This window comes from Chrysemys picta, chromosome 11, assembly GCF_011386835.1.
Source record: "Chrysemys picta bellii isolate R12L10 chromosome 11, ASM1138683v2, whole genome shotgun sequence".
Classification (NCBI taxonomy): Eukaryota; Metazoa; Chordata; order Testudines; family Emydidae; genus Chrysemys; species Chrysemys picta.
The window spans coordinates 9,285,902-9,308,415 of NC_088801.1; the positions used below are offsets into that span (position 1 = coordinate 9,285,902).

Here is a 22,514-nt window from a genome sequence, read left to right on the forward strand (position 1 = left end):
ACTTTACATATTATGAAGGATGACATTGACTTCAGTGGGATTACTCACAGTGTGGAAATTTAAGCACATGCATATTACTGTGTAGGATCGGGGTCTAAACTGGCAAGACAGACATGGGAGAAAGGAAGTATTACTATGTCCATTTTATAAATGGGAAACTGAAGCACAGAGACACTAAGGACCTGCTTCTGCTCCCATTGACATCACTGGCTAAACGTCCATTGACTCCAGCAGTGCATGATTACATTTTAAGGGCCAGATTTTTAAAGATATTTAGGTACCTAAAGATGCAGATAGGCACCTAGTGTGATTTTTTTAAAAGTGCCTGAGAGTCTGACTCCCACTGAAATTGATGGGAGCTAGGCACCTATCTGCAACTTTAGGCACCTAAATACCTTGAAAAATCTGGCCCTGAGTGACTTGCCCAAGATCATGCAGGGCGTATCTGAGAACTGAACCCAGATCTCCAGAGTCCTTATCTAATGCCTTAACCACAAATCTTGTCTTAGAATTTTTAGATTCTGAGATCTATAAATGTTAAGGCCAAAAAAAAAAAAAAACCACTCTGATCATCTAGTCTGACATCTGTAACTCAGACTATAAAATTCCATCCAGTAATTTCTACAGTGGTAGGAATTATTTTCCCCTACTACTTAAGACTACTTAAGACTTGTGGTTGTAATAGATCATATCTTTTAGGAAGAGATCCAATTTTGATTTAAAGACAAGTGGTGAATTTACCATTTCCCATGGTAAGCTGTTCCAATGGGAAATCACCCTCACTGTTAAAAATTCTCTCTCTGTATGTGCAAGTTCTCAATGCACAAACACAAAATTTGAGGGGAGTGAAGAAAAACCCAAATGGTGAAAATCTGTGTGTGAAATTTTGCAGCAAAGCTTTCACCATTTTCACCCAGTTCTGTTGATAACCTCTGTAACTGTCTTTTGAAAGTGGTAAAATTAGTTGCCAATTCAATATTAATACCTTGCTCCTTATATAACGGTCTTCATCTGTAGATCTCAAAACACTTTACAAAAGAGGCATCTTTATCCCCATTTTACAGATGGGAAAATAGAGACAGAGAGATTAAAATGACTTGCCCAGAGTCACATAGCAGGTCAGTGGTAGAGTTGGGAATTAGAACCCATGTCTTCTGAGCTCTAGTCCAGTGCCTTATCTATTGGGCCTCACCGATAGTCTCTGAGTTGCTAGCCTACAATTTTGCTAGGTGTTGTAAAGCTGGGAGCCATATATTCAAGCATCAGGTCATTCTACAGGATAATTTCCAGCTAGTTACATGTGAAATTTGAAGGATTACCAGTCACCCAATTGACAGACTCATCCAACTCCCATTAAAATCAATGGGAGTTGGTCAAGGCCACAAGACAGCTAATATCCCTCACTCATTCCCCGCAGATATTGAGTTGCACATCAGCTGCTTTTTAAGTTTAAAAATGAAAAAAAATCTCCATAAATGTTCAAATCACACATGAATTTGATGTGAATTATATATGTCCCTGATTTGACCTCTCAAACGTACCTTATTTTGAGGGATGTCACTCATTGCTGTCCCAAAGTTACCTCATAAATATGGTGTCCACTCACTCTGGCTGTTGAAAATGGTTTCACCTCAGAAATAAACAATTATGAAATGCAGGTCCTATCAAGAGTTAGTTTCGCTGAAGGAATGAGTCTCTCAGCAGTTTGTTTCCTGCAGAATAATTTGTTGGCATTCCTCGTTTAGGGTCTCTGTCAAAGACTGTCTCTCATATGTGGGCATTTGCAAGTTAAGAGATACGGTATGGAGCACCGTCATTATCTATTGATTTTGTGTGGATTTGTGGGTGTCCGCACTTCTGAAAATCAGGCCAAAGGTGACTGTTTATTTTAGGAAACAAGTTTGTTTTTTTTTAACTTTTAACAAAAATGCAATACTTACCATGTACAGTTTCTGTTTCTTAGCAGCTTGTCTATATCCATTTCTCAGTAGAAAATGTGAAGTTTTATAACCCAACAAAACAATTATTTGCAAGTGTCCTTATTCCATTAAGCAACTGGGAAGTATTCACCACTTTGTCTTCCACAGAATGAATGCATTTGGCACTTAAGAATTAATTTAAACTAGTCATGGGACTTTAGCATTGGTTATTTGTCCTTCTGTCAGTGGCTTTTATTTAACCTGCTCAGATTATTTCACAAAAATACAAGTTCTTTAACTATCACATTATTAATTCAATGTTACTCCAGATTACCTTTTATTAGCATGCATCTGGGATGGTGGGTCAGGCAGGGGGATAGTGTTTGTGAGGAGAGAAACCAACGTTCTCCACCACATCTAATCTTGCGGGGGAGTTGTTATTACACGCTCACAATGAGAGAGAAATTATAAGGGATTCCTAGATTTTAAAGCCAGGAATGGGAAAGAAGGTCCCAAGTTTTCTTTAGAGTCGTATGCCTCCCCCATTTCCATACTCTTAGACCCCTGTTGGAGCACAGCAAATGTTTTAGATCAGCTCTCAATCCAGCCTTAACTCATCACTACTGTCTCTGACTGTGTGGGCCGATGAAGGGCAGTGGTGGCAGAGAGGCACTTGCAGAGAGACTATGTTGGTGTTGGATTTGTTAGAGGTTCAGCTTCCAGGAACACCCGAGCTGATTTCATGCAAGACGGACAGGGTGGGCATTGGGAAATGGCTCTACTCCTAGTTCATGGCATAAACAACTCCAGTGAAAGTTGGGCTGCTGCCCAAGCATCCGCTCTGCCAATTTATTTAAAAAAAATTAAAATGAAAGTGGCACTATTTTTTTGCTGCACTTATTTACAAATTAAAATGCCTACGAACCACTAGTACCTCCTCCAAATTCTGGTGGCCTCACATACCCTCATCCCAATGGGGATTCACTTCCAAGAAGTAATGCTACTATGGTGCTGATCAGTGGGGCTGCTGTTCCAGCACCAGGGACATAAAGAACACCTTTAACAGCATTGTGTCTAGCAGTAATGCCTAGGGGCATAGCAGCTCACATACACCGTTGTGAGTAGTGGTGAGAGGAACATCTACTTGCCAACCTCTAAGAGACATAAATAGGGATGTGTGTCCACTTCATTGAAATACACCGGACTGGGGGAGCTTTTTGAAGGAAAGCTTTAAAATATTTTGATGACATAAGATTGGCCATACTGGGTCAGACCAATGGTCCATTTAGCCCATGATCCTGTCTTTCGACAGTGGCTAGTGCCAGATGCTTCAGAGGGAATGAAGAGAACCGGGCCATTATTGAGTGATCCATCCCCTTTCATCCAGTCCCAGCAGTCAGAGGTTTAGGGACACCCAGAGGAAAGGATAGTGTCCCTTACCGTCTTGGCTAATTGCCATTGATGGGCCTATCCTCCATGAACTTACCTAATTCTTTTTTGAACCGGTATACTCTTTGGCCTTCACAACATCCCCTGGCAATAAGTTCCACAGATTCACCATTTGTTGTGTGAAGAAGTACTTCCTTATGTTTGTTTTGAAACCTGCTGCCCATTAATTTCATTGGGTGATCCCTGGTTCTTGTGTTACTAAGATGAACAGTCCCAGTCCTTTTAGTCTCTCCTTATATGGAAGCTGTTCCATACCCCTAATATTTTCAGTTGCCCTGCTCTTTACATTTTCCAAATGAGATGGGGCAACCAGAACTGCATGCAGTGTTCAAGGTATGGGCGGATCACGGCTTTATAATTGGCATTATATTTTTGTCTTATTATGTATCTCTTTTCTAATAGTTCCTATCATTCAGTTAACTTTTTTGACTGCCGTTGAACATTGAGCAGATGGTTTCAGAGACCTATCCACAATGTCTCCAAGATCTCTTTCTTGAGAGGTGACAGCTCATTTAGCACCCATCATTTTGTATGTAATAGTTCCAATGTGCATTACTTTGCATTTATCAACATTGAATTTCTTCTGCCTTTTTGTTGCCCAGTCACCCTGTTTTGTGAGACCCCTTTGTAACTCTTTGCAGTCTGCTTTGAACTTAACTATCTTAAATAATTTTGTATCATCTGCAAACTTTGCCATCTCACTGTTTGCCCCTTTTCCAGATCATTTATGAATATGTCAAACAGCACAGGTCCCAGTAGAGATACTGGATCACTCTTGACCACATACTTGTTGCCACCCTCAAAAAATTCTAATAGATTAGTGAGGCATGATTTCCCTTTACAAAAGTCATGTTGACTCGTCCCCAACACATTGTGTTCATCTCTGAGTCTGATCATTCTGATTTTTACTATAGTTTCAACCAATTTGCCTGGTACTGAAGTTAGGTTTACCAATCTGTAATTGCCATGATGGCCTTTGGATCCTTTTCTAAAAATCAGCATTACATTAACTCTTCACCAGTCATGTGGTTCAGAGGCTGGTTTAAGGGATAGGTTACATACTATAGTTACAGTTCTTCAGTTTCATATTTGAGTTCCTGCATAACTCTTGAGTGAAAACCTTCTGGTCCTGGTGACTTCTTATTGTTAAATTTATCCATTTGTTCCAAAACCATCTCTACTGACATTTCAATCTGTGACAGGCCTGACCATGCTGAATTGAGATGTTTGGCACATATGGGCTAGGACTATAAACCACTAAGCCACTGAAAATCCTCCATTCCCTTTTGGAGAGAGTGTTGTCTACTGGCTAGAGAATGGGACTGGGGAGACAGGACACCTGGGTTCTATTATTGGGTCTGCCTTTTATTTGCTGTGTTACTTTTGGCAAATTTACCACATTCTCCATTTATCTAGCTGTAAAATGGGAGTTGTACACCTCACGTGCCTCACAAAGGGGTTTGTGCATCCAGGAGTATGACTACACTGCAGCTCGGAGCAAGTCTCCCAGACTGGGTAGATAGATTCATGCTAACTTCACTGGAGCTAACATGCTAAAAATAGCAGTGTAAAGGTTGCTCCTCCAGTGGAGACTGCGGCTAGCCACCTGAGCTCAAACCCAGGGTGGGTTTCAGAGCCTGAGCTGCAACATCCACATTGCTATTTTTAGCACGCTAGCTTAGTCGGAGCTAGCATGAGTCTGTCTACCTGGGCTGGGAGTCTCGTTACCAGCTGCAGTGAAGACATACCATTGGGGGCCAGATCCTCTGCCCCCCAAGGGTGTAAATCAGTGTAGTTCCACTTAAGTAAAAGGAGAGAGTCCATTCTGAAGATGCCAGGTGAGGATCAGGCCCATGACTTCTCCTTCGGTACTAAGCAGTTGGAGACCTTCAGATGAAAGGTGCTATAGCAAAGTATTATGTTACTATTCAGGGGGAGCAGATTTTTCCAAACCTCTTAGGCCCTTTCTGTCTGACACTGCTACACAATGAACAAAAACAACGAGGAGTCCTTGTGGCACCTTAGAGACTAACAAATTTATTTGGACATAAGCTTTCGTGGGGTAGAACCCACTTCATCAGATGCATTGAGTGGAAAATACAGGAGCAGGTATAAATACATGAAAGGATGGGGGTTGCCTTACCAAGTGTGAGGTCAGTCTAACGAGATAAATCAATTAACAGCAGGATACCAAGGGAGGAAAAATAACTTTCAAAGAGGTAATAAGAGTGGCCCATTACAGACAGTTGAGAAGAAGGTGTGAGTAACAGTAGGGTGAAATTAGTGTTAGGGAAATTAGGTTTAGGTTTTGTAATGACTCAACCACTCCTAGTCTTTATTCAGGCCTAATCTGATGGTATCCAGTTTGCAAATTAATTCCAGTTCTGCAGCTTCATGCTGGAGTCTGTTTTTGAAGTTTTTTTTTTTATTGAAGAATTGCCACTTTAGGTCTGTTATTGAGTGACCAGAGAGATTGAAGTGTTTTCCTACTGGTTTTTTGAATGTTATGATTCCTGATGTCAGAGTTGTGTCCTTTTATTCTTTTGCGTAGAGACTGTAAGCGGTTCTTAGGGATAGGTGGATTCCACCCCCCACCCCTCCATTTTGGTTGAAGTGCCTGACCGAGACTTGATAAAAGCTTTGTGTCCTGCTGAGAGGCCTGTCAGCTGACCATAGTGCCAAAGAAGAGACCCAGTATTGCCATTTAGCACGAGGCCACTGTCCAAATATGGCTCTTACTGACTATGTGTTTAATGCATTCCTCTGCTTTTGGGTTGTCTGCATATTTCAGATGAATTGACACTGATTTCAACAGACTTATTTACCCTGATTTTGTTTTGCTGCACTAGGGTGGCACAGGTGGTAAGAAGATTAAGCAGCTTTCTTTTCCTTTGATGCAAGTACAATTGGGGAGTTACTAGACCCCTAGGAAACCACCAAAAATTCCTAGTTTCCCACTGATTCTATGTGTCAAGTGTCAACTGTTAATAGATCTTCTTGCTGCTGGTGCTATTCCTACAGTCCTGTCACACGCCAACTGCTGAGCTGCCTCGCCTCCCTGCATCTGTGGAGGAATGTACATCAGACCCTGAAACAGCAGGGTGGCTTTCAGCGCTGACAAGTAGGTGAGAACAATGCACCGGTGGAGAGAACTATTGACAGCTGTGGAAATAATCTAAGGCTGCAAATAATGTTCTGAGAGGCACTTTTCCTGATGCCATCAATGTTTAAAGAGATCTCCCCCCTTTTTCCCCAATCCTGGTCATAGATATTCCTCAGGGACTCTAAAATCACTGCCCATGAATGCAAGAAATGTTTGCTGCTTCATACCCATGTGTGCAGATGCCTAATGGTTCCCTTCCATAGACTGCAGATTGTTGGAGCAAGGGGGAAATATCTAGTAACCCCAACACTGCCCTGTGCATTTTTCAAGGCAGTTCCCTCCTAGCTGTCAACAATAATTTGTTGATAACTGATCTGAAGAGAAGTGGGAGTCAGTGGCCTGAGAGCTCAGCTCTGCCACCAGCTCAGTGTCTGGCGTTAGACAAATCAACTGACTTTCCCCGCCTCAGTTCCCATGTCTGTTTAAAATTTTAAAAAGACGGGGGAGGGGATAACAAATAACCTCTGCTTCCCAGGGGCATTGGGAGGGTAAATTGATGAACACTTATGTGCCTCTTGGACGATGTAAATCACTACATAACAACTGACTGCTAATGATATACGTTGGGATTTTGAAAGGAGCCTCAGGGAAACACTCCCATTTCCAAAGCCTATTTGCAAAGTGCAGCCCCCGCTGTGATGGAAATATACATAGGGTGAAATCTTGGCCCTGTTGCGGTGAGTGGCAGTTTTGCAGATGACTTCAGTGGATCCTGGATTCTCCCTCAGTATGCATGGTCAGGTGTTTTCTTCATGCCGTCCTAGGGTCCAACAGCAAGAACAGTAAATAATTTTACAAATGTGTTCTAATGTCATAAGTCTGTGGGAAAGAGCATTAAGGAAATGTTTGAAGCACCCACAGCTTCTGCCTACAACCAGCCCTTTTCTCCCTGTTAGGTGATCCAGCCTGGGGGGGTTGCATTTGTGGATGTGATGTGTGGGGTGGATGCTGCATGTATTTTTGTTAGGGATGGTCCAGAACTTTCCTGAACATGGAATGAGGTATGAGGAGGAGAGCCAAACAGTTGGGATCATATTGTTTAGAGGTGGAAAGCGGAGAGCTGTTTGTTTCAATCCATGCCCATGCCAAAGCTGGATATAGTCCCTGGAGACAGGACATGGCCTGACCTTGTCGGTCAAATATGTAGGTCAAATTTTGGCATAGATGGTCACAATCGCCAGTGTCCCTTCAACCTTTAGAACACAGATGGGGAGGCAGCCAGGCTGCAGGTGTGGAAAGGACTAGTAACAGGGTGGAAGCACTTTCAGGGATGGGGATACTGCAGCAGGGGAAAAGCTCCGAAGGTGACCAGGTTTGGTCTTGTAGTTAAGGAACCGTGCTGGGAACCAGGTGACCTGGATCCTGTTCTCACCTCTGCCCCAGACTCCCTCTCTGACCGTGGGCAAGTTATTTAATCTCCCCATGCCTAAATTCACCAGATGTAAAAGGGAGCTAATAATCCTTCCCCCCCCCCCCCACCCTTTGTCAATCTTGTCTATTTAGATGTAAGCTCTCTGAGGCTGGGACTATCTCTTTATTATGTCTTTGTACAGCACCTAGCACAGTGGGGCACTCTTCTAAACTGAGGCCTTCAGGAGCTGACTAGAATTCAGATAATTAACGATAATAGAGGGGGAGCAAATGGCTACTGGTGAAATGGGAAAGCAAGTTGTGAGGAGAAGACAGTGACCTGAGGAATGGAGGACCTTATCCCTAGTACTCTTAAGGATTAATATTAGTTGGTAGCTGATGATAGCCATACTACTTTGAGACTTGTCAGGGTAAGCGATCAGTATTCCTGAGCTGCTTATTATAATTATTTGTGTTTCAGTAATACTTAGAGGTCCTAACAGAGATTGCAACCTGATTGTGCTAGGCACACCACACACATACATAGTAAGATAAAGTCCCAGCCCCAAAGAACTTACAGTCTCAATAGATGAGACAGATAAAGAGCGGGAGTATTACTATTCTACTTTTAGGCTACGTCTACACTCTACACTGCTTTTGGTGGCATGCAGGGTAGGTGTAGCTAAATGCTGCAGTGAAAAGCAAGCTGTGTCCACACTACATTGTGTAGCTACAAGACTGCCGGAGCCTTTCCCTGCTGATGGAGTCTTTACCTGCAGCAGGGAAGGGCTGTAGCAGTGGGGAGCTGTCAGAGCCTTTCTCTATTATCTCCCCTCTGCCAGAGTCCTTACCTGTAAAGGGGAAAGCCTCTCGCAGCAAGGGGTTGACTGAGCCTTTTCCCACTGCAGAGCCTTTCTCCACTGCTGGGGTCTTTTCTTGTGGCGGGGAAAGGCTCCAGCAGCTAGGAGGCAATCGGTCACAACACAGCTAAAAACAGAAGTGTAGAGGGAACAGCAGGGCTTGAGCAAAGAGAGCTGAGTACATACCCACGTCCTTTAAGCATGTCTATACTCTACTCACCTAAATGCCTCACTGTCTGCACTGCTATTTAAACCCACGCTAGCGGGGCTATTCGAGGACACACGCTACATGCCGCTGAAAGAATCATGCAGTGTAGACCATAGCCTTACACATGAGGCACAGAGAAGCTAAGTAACGTGCCCAAGGTCACAGAGGAAGTCTGTAGAAGAACTGAAAATTGAACCCAGTTCAATTGGACCTCTGAGTCTGAGTCCATTTCTTTAACCACCAGGCTAACCTTGTGCTCTATTGCCTGTTGCCTTTCCATTTGCATGCATTTTGATTGACATCTTGGTCATTTTTCTCCAACTTTACCTTTTTGGCCAGGCTGGAGTTTTCCTCTTCTGAGGGACTCAAAATCTTCTGCACATGGAGAAAATGAATAGCGAGCCCTGCATATTATTAAATGCATTTTCAGTGTCGGCCTCACAGTTTGATCACAGTAGCCTCAGAAGGCTCATAAACCCAGTAATACATAGTTTCAAGTCTGCATCAAAGAAGTTCACAACCCCGTTGGGAGAAGCGCGGAGTATTGATGAAAGAGGGAACTTATTGTATATGTAAGAAAACTCTTTTCATGGCTTATATATTAAGCCAGGCTCCATGGGTTGGGGTAGATTGGGGCTGCTTTTAATTTACATTCCCCCTTGCTTATATTAAGTCTTCATCAGAAGAAAAATTAGTCAGATGTTTTCTTAATGACATCACTTTTTTTTAAACCCGTTTCATTTTTTCCAGATGAGGCGGTGGAGATTGTTAGAAACGATGTGAAACTAAATCTGGAACAGAGACTTTGATTCACTTCTCTTCCCCACCCCTCTTTCGCCCCCCGAAATAAATTGGTAGATTTCATACACAGTTGACTTATTAGCAGCAACCTCCACTGCTACACAAATCTTAGCTCAAGCTTGGCTGAGCCTTGCAGGCGTGCTGCTATTATAGATGATGTCATGGCTGAAATACAGAGGATGTTAACCAGCCACAGTACACTGTGCTATGTACACAGGCCACGCAGTTTGGAACAAGGCAGTTTTGGAAAGTGACTAAGTCACCTACATAATTTTGGTAACAAAATGACCTAGTAACAGGTTATGAGGTTGAAATCACTATGTGATCATAAGTTTGTCTTTCAGTACTATAAAATATAATGGGCTTGATTTTGCTTTCAATTATTGCGCTGTGAATCAAGAGTGATTCCAAGAGTGTGTGTGTGTGTGTTTTGGATACTGATATACCCTTGTAATGACAGTTTTTTTGCTGCCTTGTATTTTATACTGGTGAGAGGCAGACGTTATCACTACAGGAGAGTATTTAGAACAATATATATATATATTTTAAAAGACATTTTAATGTATTACACATCAGCAAAAAGTTTTCAAACACTTGCAAGATTTACTAATTTATCAGAAAAACAATGACAAACACCCTCATAAATTGCTGAAAAAGGCTGTAAAGCTTGTGTTACTATTCTGTGTGGCTTTGTGGATATCCAAGTACTATAAATAAATAAAAAGGCACCTGAACTGTTGACAGTATAGGGTGAAATCTGTATCTTGAGGTTCAGGTGGCATGTTCTAAGCCACTCAGAGAGCTTCACTCTTGTGGCTACACACACATGCAGAGAGACCGATGCGCACGCACACACAATCGTGGGAATACTTAAATATTCTTATGTAGCTTCCTGCATAAAACGTGCTACCACTGCCAGTGCTTAAACCAATGCCACTGAGTTCAGCCTTTGTTCCAGCCACTCTCTCATCTCCTGTCATTCACCCTCATAGATTCTTTATGCTGATAATTCTGCATTACTCCACTACTCCTTTGTTATCCTTTACCCGCCAGCAGCTTCCCTCATGCTGCTAAGACTCTGATCCCATACCTCATAAAATCATGCTTCAGAATCATCCTCAAAACCCATCATCGGACATGCTCCACCCCCCGCCCCCCTTTCCACAGCAACCCTCATTAGATCTAAATCTAATTTAAAAGGGATCTAACATGATATAGACCCCTCTCTTTCCTCTTTGTCTAGTGTTACTTCGCTCTGTTTCCTGTATGTAGCTAAGACTGTAAACTACTCAGGACAGGGACTACATTTGTTTTCTCTGCATCCAGTGCTACTCGTACCTGTGGCACCATAAATAACACATGCCACCAGTTCCCTCTCCTGGTGCTATAGGCTTTTTTTGGCGGAACTCCCTTTGCAGGTTTATGAAGGGGCTGAACATTAGGGCTGAGTCAAGACTCGCATAATACAGATCCTGTGTTTCTCCCCAAGCGATAGGAAGGATGAAGGCTGTACGGTAGATTGCGCATGCATTATTGTCACTGGGTTATTTAATAAGGATTGGAAGATATGATGGAATAAACACCTGAGACCTCACTACACTACATCTTTCACCTTTGCTACTGCTGGTGGAGCTGCTCCAGGGTTGAAATACAGGCCTGATTTTTTTTTTCTTAGTGTAGACATGTCCAGATACCTAAACCTGCAGCATTTAGTGAGTCCTTTCTCAGGTCAAATGCTCACTTTAATGGAGACTTTGCCTAAGCAGAGACAGAGGGATTTAGCACTAAGGAGGCTAGAACCAGAAGACACATGATGAAATCTGACCTTAACATTTGCCCTCGAAAACTTAAAACAAACCTTCCAGTATGATTTGAAAAAGTTTTGATTGACTTCTGCAAGTGAGGTTATTTAGTCAGAGGGCGGCTAAGGGACTTGCCCCAGGTCACTCAATTCAGTGGCAGGGTGTGGGATAGAATGCAGGAATGCTGGCTTTCCCTTCCTTGCTTTAATCACTTGGCTATCCTCCCTCCCAAACTTCCTTCACTTCTAGACATTGCAAAGGCAGCAGCTGCTAACCCCTGGGAGGTGCAGGTTCCTATCTGAGGCAGTCTCCTAGTAAAATGGGCAGCTCAAAGAACTGTAAAAGAGCAAATAGGGATTCAAGGCCTGCTCACAACAGACCAAGAAATACAGCTCATCCTGTGGCTCACCTTCATGACCATAAATGTGGCGAGTGTCTGTAGCTTTTACATCCCTTTCTTGTCTAGCTCCTCTGCCTGAAACTTAGATTCACTACTTCTAGTGGCTTTAGCAGTTTGTTCCAAGCTTTGAGCACAGAAATTCTGCCTGACTTGCTGGCAAGCATATACCTCTCCTGAGCTCCAGCTGACAAAGTCTCTTGGTCTCTTTCTCTCTAGTTTTGACAAGTCCATGGTCTCACTCTGAGCAGGTTTAGAAGAGAACAAAGGTTCCTTTCCCCTCCCCCTTCCTGCAGGGAAGTGGCGACGGACACTTTATCTTTTCTCTCTAAAGTTCATAGCGGAACTTGTAAAGAATAATTCTACCACCTTGCACTTGCATAGCACCTGTTCTCCAAAGGTCTCAGTGCATGTATCCATGCGAGGTCAGTACTGTAGCAAACCGGTGGCCAACTAGGGCATCATATATGTCACTGTGCTGCATACCGTGGACACAGTGAATTTCACAATAATTTATCTCTGAGCCTTTTGTTCCAAGACCAGTTGAGACAGAGGAGATTCTTCAACCACTATTAGCAGCATCAGACATAGACATAGAATAGAACAATTCTGATTCTCTCCAACAGATGGCAGTGGTACATATATGCATAGTTTATATCTATTTTATAGAAGGGCAAACTAAGGTGCAAACAAATTGAAATGACTTGCCTAGGTTCACACAGTGAGTCAGAGCTGGGAATAGAACCCAGGAGTCCTGTTCTCCAACCACGTGCTCTGGCTTAAAGAAAAAATGCACAAAGAGGTGCTAATGAAATTGAAGACCAATTCACGGTATGTTTTTCTGTTTCCTTCACAGGCCTCCTACCCTCAGTGGCAGCCCCGTTATCTCCGACATCTCCCTTATTCGCCTTTCTCCTCACCCAGCAGGACCTGGTGAATCGCCTTTCAACCCCCCTCACCCGTACATGAACCCCCATATGGAACATTACCTCCGCACCGTGCACAGCAGTCCCACTCTCTCCATGATCTCTGCTGCCAGAGGCCTCAGCCCTGCTGATGGTAAGCGCATTGCTGTCCTGACACTGCGTGTGAGGGTTTAAAACTGTAGCTGCAGTACAGGCTATCAAGTGGCTGACATGAAATGAGTTGTGCAGTTCTTAGATCGACTGTTGTTGAAATAGGCCTTCTCCCAGCCGTTGGTATGGGCTGGCACCCATGTTGGCAGTCTCCACAGAGAGGGCAGAAAATGAATGCGCATGGCAACTCTTAGGCCTAGACGTGGTCTCTGGGGCTCAAGGTTGAAGCATGTAGCCAACGGTGCTGGAGGAGTTTGCTCTACTGCTACTTGTGCTGTAGCTATTTGGAGCTCTGGCACTTTTCACCAGCACTACGTTCACTATACCCCAAGGATCTACAGCTGCAAAGGATCTACAGCTGCTCTCTGAAGGGGGGAGCTGTTGTTTTTTCCCTCGTCTGTAACTACACATTTGTTTTGCATCATTGCATTGACAAACCAGAGCGTGAGAAGAGCTGTTACTGTTGGATTCTCTTATAAATATTTTGCTTAAAATTATGTACCCTTTTACTCCAGTCTCTGCTCTTTTGAGCTTCGCTGGCAGTGGGTCCCCACAGGGACCCCGGCAGTCCTGTGACAGGGCCGCAGCTGTGCAAAGTGTTTGTTGTGTCTTTGCTTTTTACACAACACTAAGAATATGAGGAAACATCTTGGACACAGTTGGATTCCAAATAACCACATTTACTAACTATATACAAACACACAAGGCCTCACTACGGATATACGCTGCTGCTCAGTTGGGTTCTTGTGGCGTCTGCAATAGAAGACAGCAGGGAGGGCTCACTAGGGGACTAAAAAACTACTTAAAGGGCTACTACCCAGTTCCTATATACTACAGTGTTTCTGCATGATGCTAGCCTTTCTCATGTGATGGGTGCCCTAGTGTAGTGGGGAGAGGCCACCTGACCCCTCCTTCCTCATTATTTCTGCCTCCCCCTGATCCCCAATGAGTAATCCCCGCAGAATAGTCCTTGCCCAAGTAAAGGGGATGTGAAAACCTGTGCATGGTGCATAGAGTCTAGATGCAGGCTGTATTCAGTACAGTTCCTACCTTCCCCATCTCAGTGAGCTGAGGCATCACACAGGCTTACGGAGTGATTGATAATGTTAAACGCTGTATATTTGAGGTAGGAGAGGGGAGGAAATGAAAAGTGGGAGGCGTTTCAGTAAAGAATTTCAGAAAACACTGAAATACAGGTGTACCCTTTTGAAAGCATAGATAGATATGGAGCCCAATATGTAACGCTGGAGCTGCAGCAATGTATGGCAGTAGAGAATTTGGCCACTATATCTATATATCATTCAGTACAGCGTCTCATTTGAGTTGCAGAGGAGTACATCAGGAGTATCTCCATAAGAAATCAATATAAAAAGTGTGTATGTGAAGTCAAAATTGGACCTTGTACGTATCTACATAGAGAGGAAGGATGGGCCAGTGATTAGGGTGCAAGGCTGGGACTCAGGACTTCTGGGTTCAGTTTCCTGCTCCAATGCAGACTTTCTGTGACCTTGGGGAAGTCACTTAGTCTTTCAGTGCTTGAGTTCCCTGTATGTAAAATGAGAAGAATAGCACTTTCCTACCTCACATCAGTGTGGTGAGGATATATCTATCAAAAGACTGGGAAGTGTTTAGATGCTGCAGTAACTGAGGGCCACGTAAATAGCTTGGATAGATACAGGCACATGCATACCTTAAAATGTGGCTCTTCTGTTCCTGTTAATTAGGTTTTGCTCACCCGAGCAAGTGTTAAGATTCCAAACCTCCGCTCTCAGCATACAGCAGAGAGGTTTTATTGCTCATGTATTTTTTTTTCACTGCCTTGCAAAGTGAGTTTCATTATTTGGCATTTTAAAAGGGGCATTGTGTTGGGGTTTTTTTAGGCCATGGTAAATAAGTTAATGGAGAGCTGGTGGGGAGGCAGGTTTGAAAAATTACAGCGGGAAGAAAGTGAGTGTAATTGGCTTTGGCAGCCAAAAAGGTTTTACACTGCCAGACACTAAACCTAGCTCTCTGCATTAGATCTCGGCTTTAATTTCCTTGCGCTGTGGTTGTTAACTGGACTCTACTTGTCTTTTTTTTTTTGCTAATAGGCACCAAAGTTGATGCTGACAGCATTTTTGCTGTGGGCTGGTCAGGCCTTCCAGACCCCTCCCTGCAGTGAATTCTGTTTTCATGTGGAAGGATTATTAGAAGGGGGAATGAGAGATTGTTTATAAATTTGCGGAAATGGAAGAATGCGGAGGCCCCTTTTGTCCACAGAAACACGCCCAAACGCACGTCACTAAAGCACCAAACTGAGTCGTCACAAGAGGGCTTGGGGGTTCTGAGGCAGACTGTAATGTCAGCTCTGGAGTTTTACTTACTGTGAGAACATTTTCCCCATGTTTGTCTCCTCACTCTCTGCCTCTACAGTGGCTCATGAGCATCTAAAAGAGAGAGGCCTCTTTGGTTTGCCGCCTCTCCCTCCAGGAGCCAACCCTGCCGACTACTATCACCAGATGACGCTCATGGCCAGCCATCCGAATCCTTATGGGGACCTCCTGATGCAGAGTGGGGGAGCAGCTAGCACGGCGCATCTTCATGATTACCTCAGCCCTGTAGATGGTGAGTAGGGAATGTGCCTACCCCTCGCTTGGGGGCAGCTCACAGAGGGTTCCTCTGGGGGAAGTTTACTCGAGCCTAGAGAATTGTTCTCCATGTGGATGAAAGCAGATGTTACTGTGTGTGGTTTCTCTGTGTTGTTAAAGAACATCAAGGCTGCACTATAATTACTGATTTAAAAAGCTGAGTTTAAAAAGTTTATCCATATATAAAAAACAATCATGACCATTTGGAGAGGCACCTTGGCTGCTAAATACATGGGAGTCAACATGGTGTATAGTGCACTGGACTGGGCTCTAGCCCTGCTCTGCCAGTGACCTGCAGTGTGATGTCAGACAAGCCACTTCACCTCTTTGTGCCTCTGTTTCCTTTCCCACCTTGTCTGTCTTTTTTGTTTAGACTGTAAACTTTTGGGAGCACAGGCTGCCTTTCATTATGTGTTACACAGCGCCGAGTGCAAGGGGACTTTAATCTTGGTTGGAGCCTTTAGGGCCTATGGTAATGTAAAGTCCCAGACAAAAACTATATTAAAATGGAATTAAGGTTGAAAGTACATGGTAAAAATCATTACAGGGGTGTTGTAACTGTCCCCAAATCAGACGTTCTAAACCCAGAAAATTCAGAGTTAAGGTTACACTGAAAAGAAATAAAATCATGTTAAGGTATGAAAATGTAGCGTGAGCACCCACGGCTCTGCCCGATAGCGAATCCGTCCATGTTATAACCTCACAATTATGGTTCATGCTGTAGTTTCAGATTAGATTACACTGATTTTTAAAGATGTAAGAGTTTTTTCCCCTATTGGTGTCTCACTCCATGAAAGACAATGGGGGGCTGCACAGGCAGCACTGAGGGTATGATGTGGCCTGTGGAATGTTTGTTAGAGGTGCTGATGCACAAGGAAAGAACCCAGCATGACTCTCTGATCCCATGCTTCTGATTGGCTCATGGATTAGTTCAGGCATTGAAACTGAGGGTCTGTCGCGATCCATTACTGCTTTAGAGATTCTACTTTTGACCTTTCAGACTTAAAGACGTTGAGGTTTCATTGCTTTATAACTGACTTCTTTTTGCACTGAGGCTGCAGTGATAAAAGCTAATCTAAATTTCTAAATAAAAACAATTTGTAAATAAAAACTTTGCAGCTGTTTTCTGCCATCAACAATTAGATTCACCAAGGACCAGGATTCTAAGGGTATGTCTACATTGCAATCATCAGGTGTGACATAACCCAAGCTAGCTTTAATCTGGCTATCTTGGGGACCATTAGCAGTGAAGCTGCAGCATCACAGGCATCAGATGGGCCAGCCACCCAAGTATTTACCCATAGGTCTGGGTGGGCTTGTACAGCCTATGCTGAAGCCCATGATGTCACGGCTTCACTCTCCAGTAGCCAAGCCTAATGTACTTACTCAAGTAGATTAAAGCTAGCTCAGGTATGAGTATGCGAGCTGAAATCACAACCCGTGATTACAGTGTAGCTATACTATATGTAAAATCCTGATCTTTTCTCTCCAGTACTGTTCTGCCCTTCCCCACAACCACAGCCCTCAGGCACAAAACTTAGACAGGGTGTTTTGTTAAAAAGAAAAACAGGTGGTCAGTAATGATTTCCTCATGTTCTTGCCTGTTAAGGGTTAACCTCTGTGGGTACAAGGGGGCACCTCTGAGGCCTGGTCTATACTGGGGTAGGGGGGCGTATTGACCTAAGATACGCAACTTCAGCTATGAGAATAGCATAGCTGAATTCGACGCATCTTAGGTTGACTTACCTCGCATCCTCATGGCACGGGGTCGACTGCTGCCGCCGCTCCCCCATCAACTCCGCTTCCACCTCTCGCCGCGGTGGAGTACAGGAGTCGACAGCAGAGCGATCGGGGATCGATGTATCATGTCTAAACTAGACATGATAAATCGATCCCCGATAGATCGATCACTACCAGCCGATCTGGCGGGTAGTGTAGTCGTACCCTCAGTTTTCCTCTGCAGATCTTCTTAGGCTTCAAGGTCTGCATTTATTCCCTGGCCCTCCCGGCCTCGTCATTAGTGCATTTCTTGAATTGTGTTTTGTTTCAGTGACTTGCAGCAGCTCACTGAAGTGCAAGATAAATAGCTGGCTAGATAAACAAATATGGCTTTTGTAATACTAACACGCACCATGGTCCTCGTCCTGTAGGATACTTACTGTCCGTCTTTTATCTGAAAGTCATCTGGGATTTTCTGTTCTTCAGAAGGGTCTCTTCCTACCTGGCTTTTCCGAAGTAGCTCTGGAATAAATCATTTAACAAGGTCCCTAATTAGATGCAGCCACGTGTATGTCAGTATCACACAGGAGGGTTGAGTTTTGCCAAACTCTAAAGACTGTGATAAGCATTATTTTGATCCTTTAAAAAAGCTTTCTTGATCAGTGAATGGAAAGCCCATCTGTAAACTTTTGGATTCCATTAATGGAAACAAAGCTATTAAGCAATAGTGGAAATAAATGAAGACTTGAAGTGAAATTCCACAAGGCCATTTTAAAGAAGAGCATGTCAAAAGCAGCAGGCCCCCCAAAAATCTGGGCTCCACATGTGGAGTTTTATCCATTAGTCTGGGATTTATTCTCTGATCATGTTCAGACAGTCTGATTTATCTTTCCTCCCTCCCTCCCCAGCAAAGCCACTAGCAGTGAGATCGGGTCTGGTTGTAAACTACAGCCCTCATTCAACAAAGGACTTCAGAACTTCCCTGAAGTCAATGGGACTTAAAAACATGCTTAAAATTAAGCCTTTGCTAAACAGGGATGGACTTAACCACATGCTTAATGCTTTACTAAATTGGGACCTACGCCCTATAAAAAGCGTTTGGCAATGGCTATATTACATAGTTCGCGTTCTGCTGGCTGTAGCCTGTCTGATAACAGAGGCTTGGTTTCAGAGTTACACGCGATGAGGGAACTGCTAGTCACTAAAACCTGGAGTGAAGTGGCTTGTTCTGAAACCATGATTTGAGAAGCTGAACCCACCACTCCGTTTTTTGTTTAACAGATTATTCCAATCATTTATTTTAAATAAGTGACCATATAAGTACCTAGGCGGATAGTTTAGTAATAAAACAGGATGTTCTTCTGATGCGTGAATATCAATAACACACATTAAATGCAGACATGTCATTGGAATAAAATGTTACATTCACAGAGCGCCTTTCCTTCCAAAAGATCCCCAGATTGCCTTAAAAACTTTACAAGAATCACTTCACCCTCCCCTGAAGTGCAGCCAACTCTAGGGTGGAACATAACAGCTGTTAAACACCACATGGCACAATAGGCTACAATAACACAAAGCTGCTGTGTTAAACGGCGGGGGGAGGAGTTTGGAAATGTACATTTGAAGCAGAAAACCTCTCCTGCTCTGGATACAGCAGCACACAGAGCAGGTACTCTGCTGGTGAGGGGAAATCTGAACATTTGCAGGCTCATTTGGAAGTGAGACAGCTGCCCGTGGTAGTTCTTTCATGCACTCTTGTCTGGGGCTTTAGTTAAAACTTGGGGGTGATTTCTAGATAACTAAGGGCTTGTCTACACTGGCATTTTTCGTCACCCCAATGTCGCTGTACTGAGGTGCAGCAAGAGTGTAGTCATCCTGCACTTGTGTGAACCTGCACTTTCACTAGTGCAGCTTTCCCCAGTTTCAAACCTTTGGTCACCTAGAAGGCCAGTGGCAGAGCTGGGAATAGAACCCAGGTCTGCTGAATAAAGATTGTAATAGTCATGGCTGGATGCAGAGCTTTTCTTTAATGTCATTGCTTTTAATTGCACCCTACATAAAAATGCGATTTGACTGTCAGACTCTAAGTAAAGCCGACAACCCTTTTCTCCTGCCCAGAAAAAAATGTGCAAAACAGAGCGAGCCCAACGGCATCCCATATGTGCTTTATCTGGAATCCTCCTGAATTGTGGTTTCTAATGAATCCAATTTATATATTGAGGTTAGACCTTCTAAACAGTTACCTTGTGCACTGGAAATAGAAGAATGGGGCCTTTCAACAAGGATCGTAGGGAAGCATTAGAATTCCTTGAACTGTTAAGCCGTATAGGGCCCCAGGGAATGAAAAAGTAAGGGTCCCAGGATAGCACCTGGTACCTGAACAAATGTCCAGCATCTGCTGCAGTCAAAGGAAGATGTGTAACAGAAGGAAAGAAGGGAATAAGGAACCGGTTATCCTGAGACTGTTTTTGGCTGGCTGCTGCTTATTGATAAGGGAATTGTCTTATGTCAAGCACAAACACCTTTTTATGATGCTGTTACTGCCTCTGGATTTAATTTGATAACCTGGGGGGATACTTCTGTGCCCTGTGAATAGAATTTTCTTTCCCTTTTTTCATTTTTATTTTATTTTATTTTTTGCAATCAGCTCATTAGAGTGCTGGCTTCAATAAGACTATATTGTTTTTGGATGAAGAAACACAGAAGAAGCACCAATTGCGTCTGTGATTTGGAAGGGAGGGAGTGTACAATGTCTGTATATCATGTACATTATGTGGCTGCCTCTGGATCAATTGATTCTTCAAGTTCTTTGTCCACCACTTAGATTGCAGCACAAAGTTATCTTTAAAGATGTAGTCTGAAGTTCTGGAACATGCAGTCAGTCACAGTGCTTGGAGGAGTTCATTTCTAGGGTCAGTTCAGGAAGACAGTTAGATATTCCCAGGCACATTAATACATAAAGGACTTCACAACTGATCACCATGTGTCTACGTTAAGCTGGGATGTGTTGTTCCCATTTCCAATGCTGCAAAGAGAACTTAAATCCTTCTTTATGAAAATTCCTTCCTGTCCTGTCCGTATAATATCCCCAAACAGTGTGTGTGTGTATGTGTGTGCGTGTGTGTGAGCGAGAGAAATTGTCAGAGTTATGAGATTGAACCTTAAACTGAGACTGAACCTAAAACTTGTCTCTGACATTTCTTTCTTGGGACAGTCTACATTTGGGAAGAAATTCCAGATTTGTGGCTAAAGGAGGAAACTGACGTATGTGATAAATTGTAGCACCATGTAATAAACTGCCAAAGAAATATTTCCTTCTTTACTCACGAATCTTGAATTTCCTTCCAGAGTTAGATTGGCCCAATGCCTAGGATGGGACAGTATTTAATCCTGTACCAGTGAGAACTTTAAGATCCAGTCTTAGAACGCTGCTAATCTACAAATGGGATATGTATACCTTTTGGAAAGGGGAGAGTCACCACTTTCAAGTGGGATACAAAGCACTTGGTTTTAGCCCTTGAAGATCCTGAGACATCTGATTTTCATGTCATTTTAAAGGCAGTTTGTATGTACCAAAAAGCTATTTCAGGTAATTTTTAAAGGCTTAAATATGTGAGTTATATTTATTCTCTAATCTCTAGAGTTGGGCTCATAATAACTGGGCCTTCTGGCTATATGTGTAGGGGGGATATGAAAAGTAGACCCAACGAGTTCTTGTTAAAACATTCTTAAAATAGATTTGTGTACAACATGTGGTACAGCCTGGGGGCTGTCTACCAAAGAAAATAGAAAAGAGCATAAACTCTGGAAAGTCACATATAGAAGTATTGTTAGGCAGGCCAAATAAGAATCTGAAGAATAGCTAGCAAAAGACACAAAAAGTAACAGCAAAAATATCTTATGTACATCAGAAGCAGGAAACCTGCCACACTATCAGTGGGGTCACTGGATGATTGAGGTGCTAATGGAGCACTCAAGGAAGACAAAGCCATTGCCAAGAATTTTTGCATTTGCTCTTCCCTGCAGAGGATGTGAGTGAGATTCTCACACCTGAGCTATTCTTTCTATGTGACAAATCTGAGGAACCGCCTCAGATTGAGGTGTCAGTAGAAGAAGTTTTGGAACAAACTGAAAAGTTAAACATTAATATGTTACCAGGACCAGGTGGAATTCACCTGAGTTCTGAAGGAACTCAAATAGGAGATTGCAGAACTATTAACTGTGGTATGTAAACTATCACTTACATCAGCCTCTGTACCAGAAGACTGGAGGATAGCTAATGTGATGCCGATTTTTTAAAAAGTTTCCAGAGGCCATTCTGGCAATTACAGGCCAGTAAGCCTAACTTCAGTACCAGAAAACTTGGTTGAAACTATAGTACTCATTGATGAACATGATATGTTGGGGAAGAGTCAACATGGCTTTCGTAAAGTGAAATCATGCCTCACCAATCTATTAGAATTCTTGGAGGTATCAAGAAACGTGAACAAGGATGATCCAGTGGATATAGTGTACTTGGACTTTCAAAAAGCCTTTGACAAAGTCCCTCACCAAAGGCACTTAAGCAAAGTAAGTAATGCTGAGAGAAGAAGGAAGGTCCTCCCATGGATCAGTAACTAGTTAAAAGATAGGAAACAAAGGGTAGGAATAAACAGTCTTCACAGTGAAGAGAGATAAATAATGGCATCCCCAAGGGTCTCATCTGGAAAAAGGAGTAAACAGGGAGGTAGCAAAGTTTGCAGGTGATACAAAATTACGATAGTTAAGTCCAAGGTAAACTGAGAAGCGTTACAAAGGGATCTTGCAAAACTGGGTAACTGGGCAAGAAAATGGTAGATGAAATTCAATGTTGATAAATGCAAAATAATGCATTTATTATGGAAAACATAATCCCAACTATACATACAAAATAATGGGGTCTAAATTAGCTGTTACCACTGAAGAAAGAGATCTTGGTGTCATTGTGGATAAGTCTCTGTAAACATCCACTCAATGTGCAGTGGCAGTCAAAAAAGTTAACAGAATGTTAGGAACTATTAGAAAAGGGATAAATAATAAGAAAGAAAATACCATAATGCTAGTATATAAAACCATGGTACACCTATACCTTGAACATTGCATGCAGTTCTGGTTGCCCCATCTC

General features: G+C 43.0%; 1 protein-coding gene across 8 annotated transcripts in view; it reads left to right on the forward strand.

Moving 5' to 3' along the window:
- The window catches only part of GLI2 (GLI family zinc finger 2), a 242,941-nt gene that overhangs the window by 175,789 nt on the left and 44,638 nt on the right, over positions 1–22,514 (forward strand). For 6 of the 8 annotated variants that reach the window (XM_008167768.4, XM_008167769.4, XM_024104791.3 and 3 more), the window contains 2 exons: positions 12,806–13,008; positions 15,438–15,629. In XM_008167768.4, coding sequence (XP_008165990.2) covers positions 12,806–13,008; positions 15,438–15,629 — 395 coding nt within the window. Of the gene's footprint in view, positions 1–6,298; positions 6,494–12,805; positions 13,009–15,437; positions 15,630–22,514 lie in introns of those variants that run through there. The other 2 variants (XM_042843066.2, XM_042843067.2) reach the window with 2 other exon arrangements.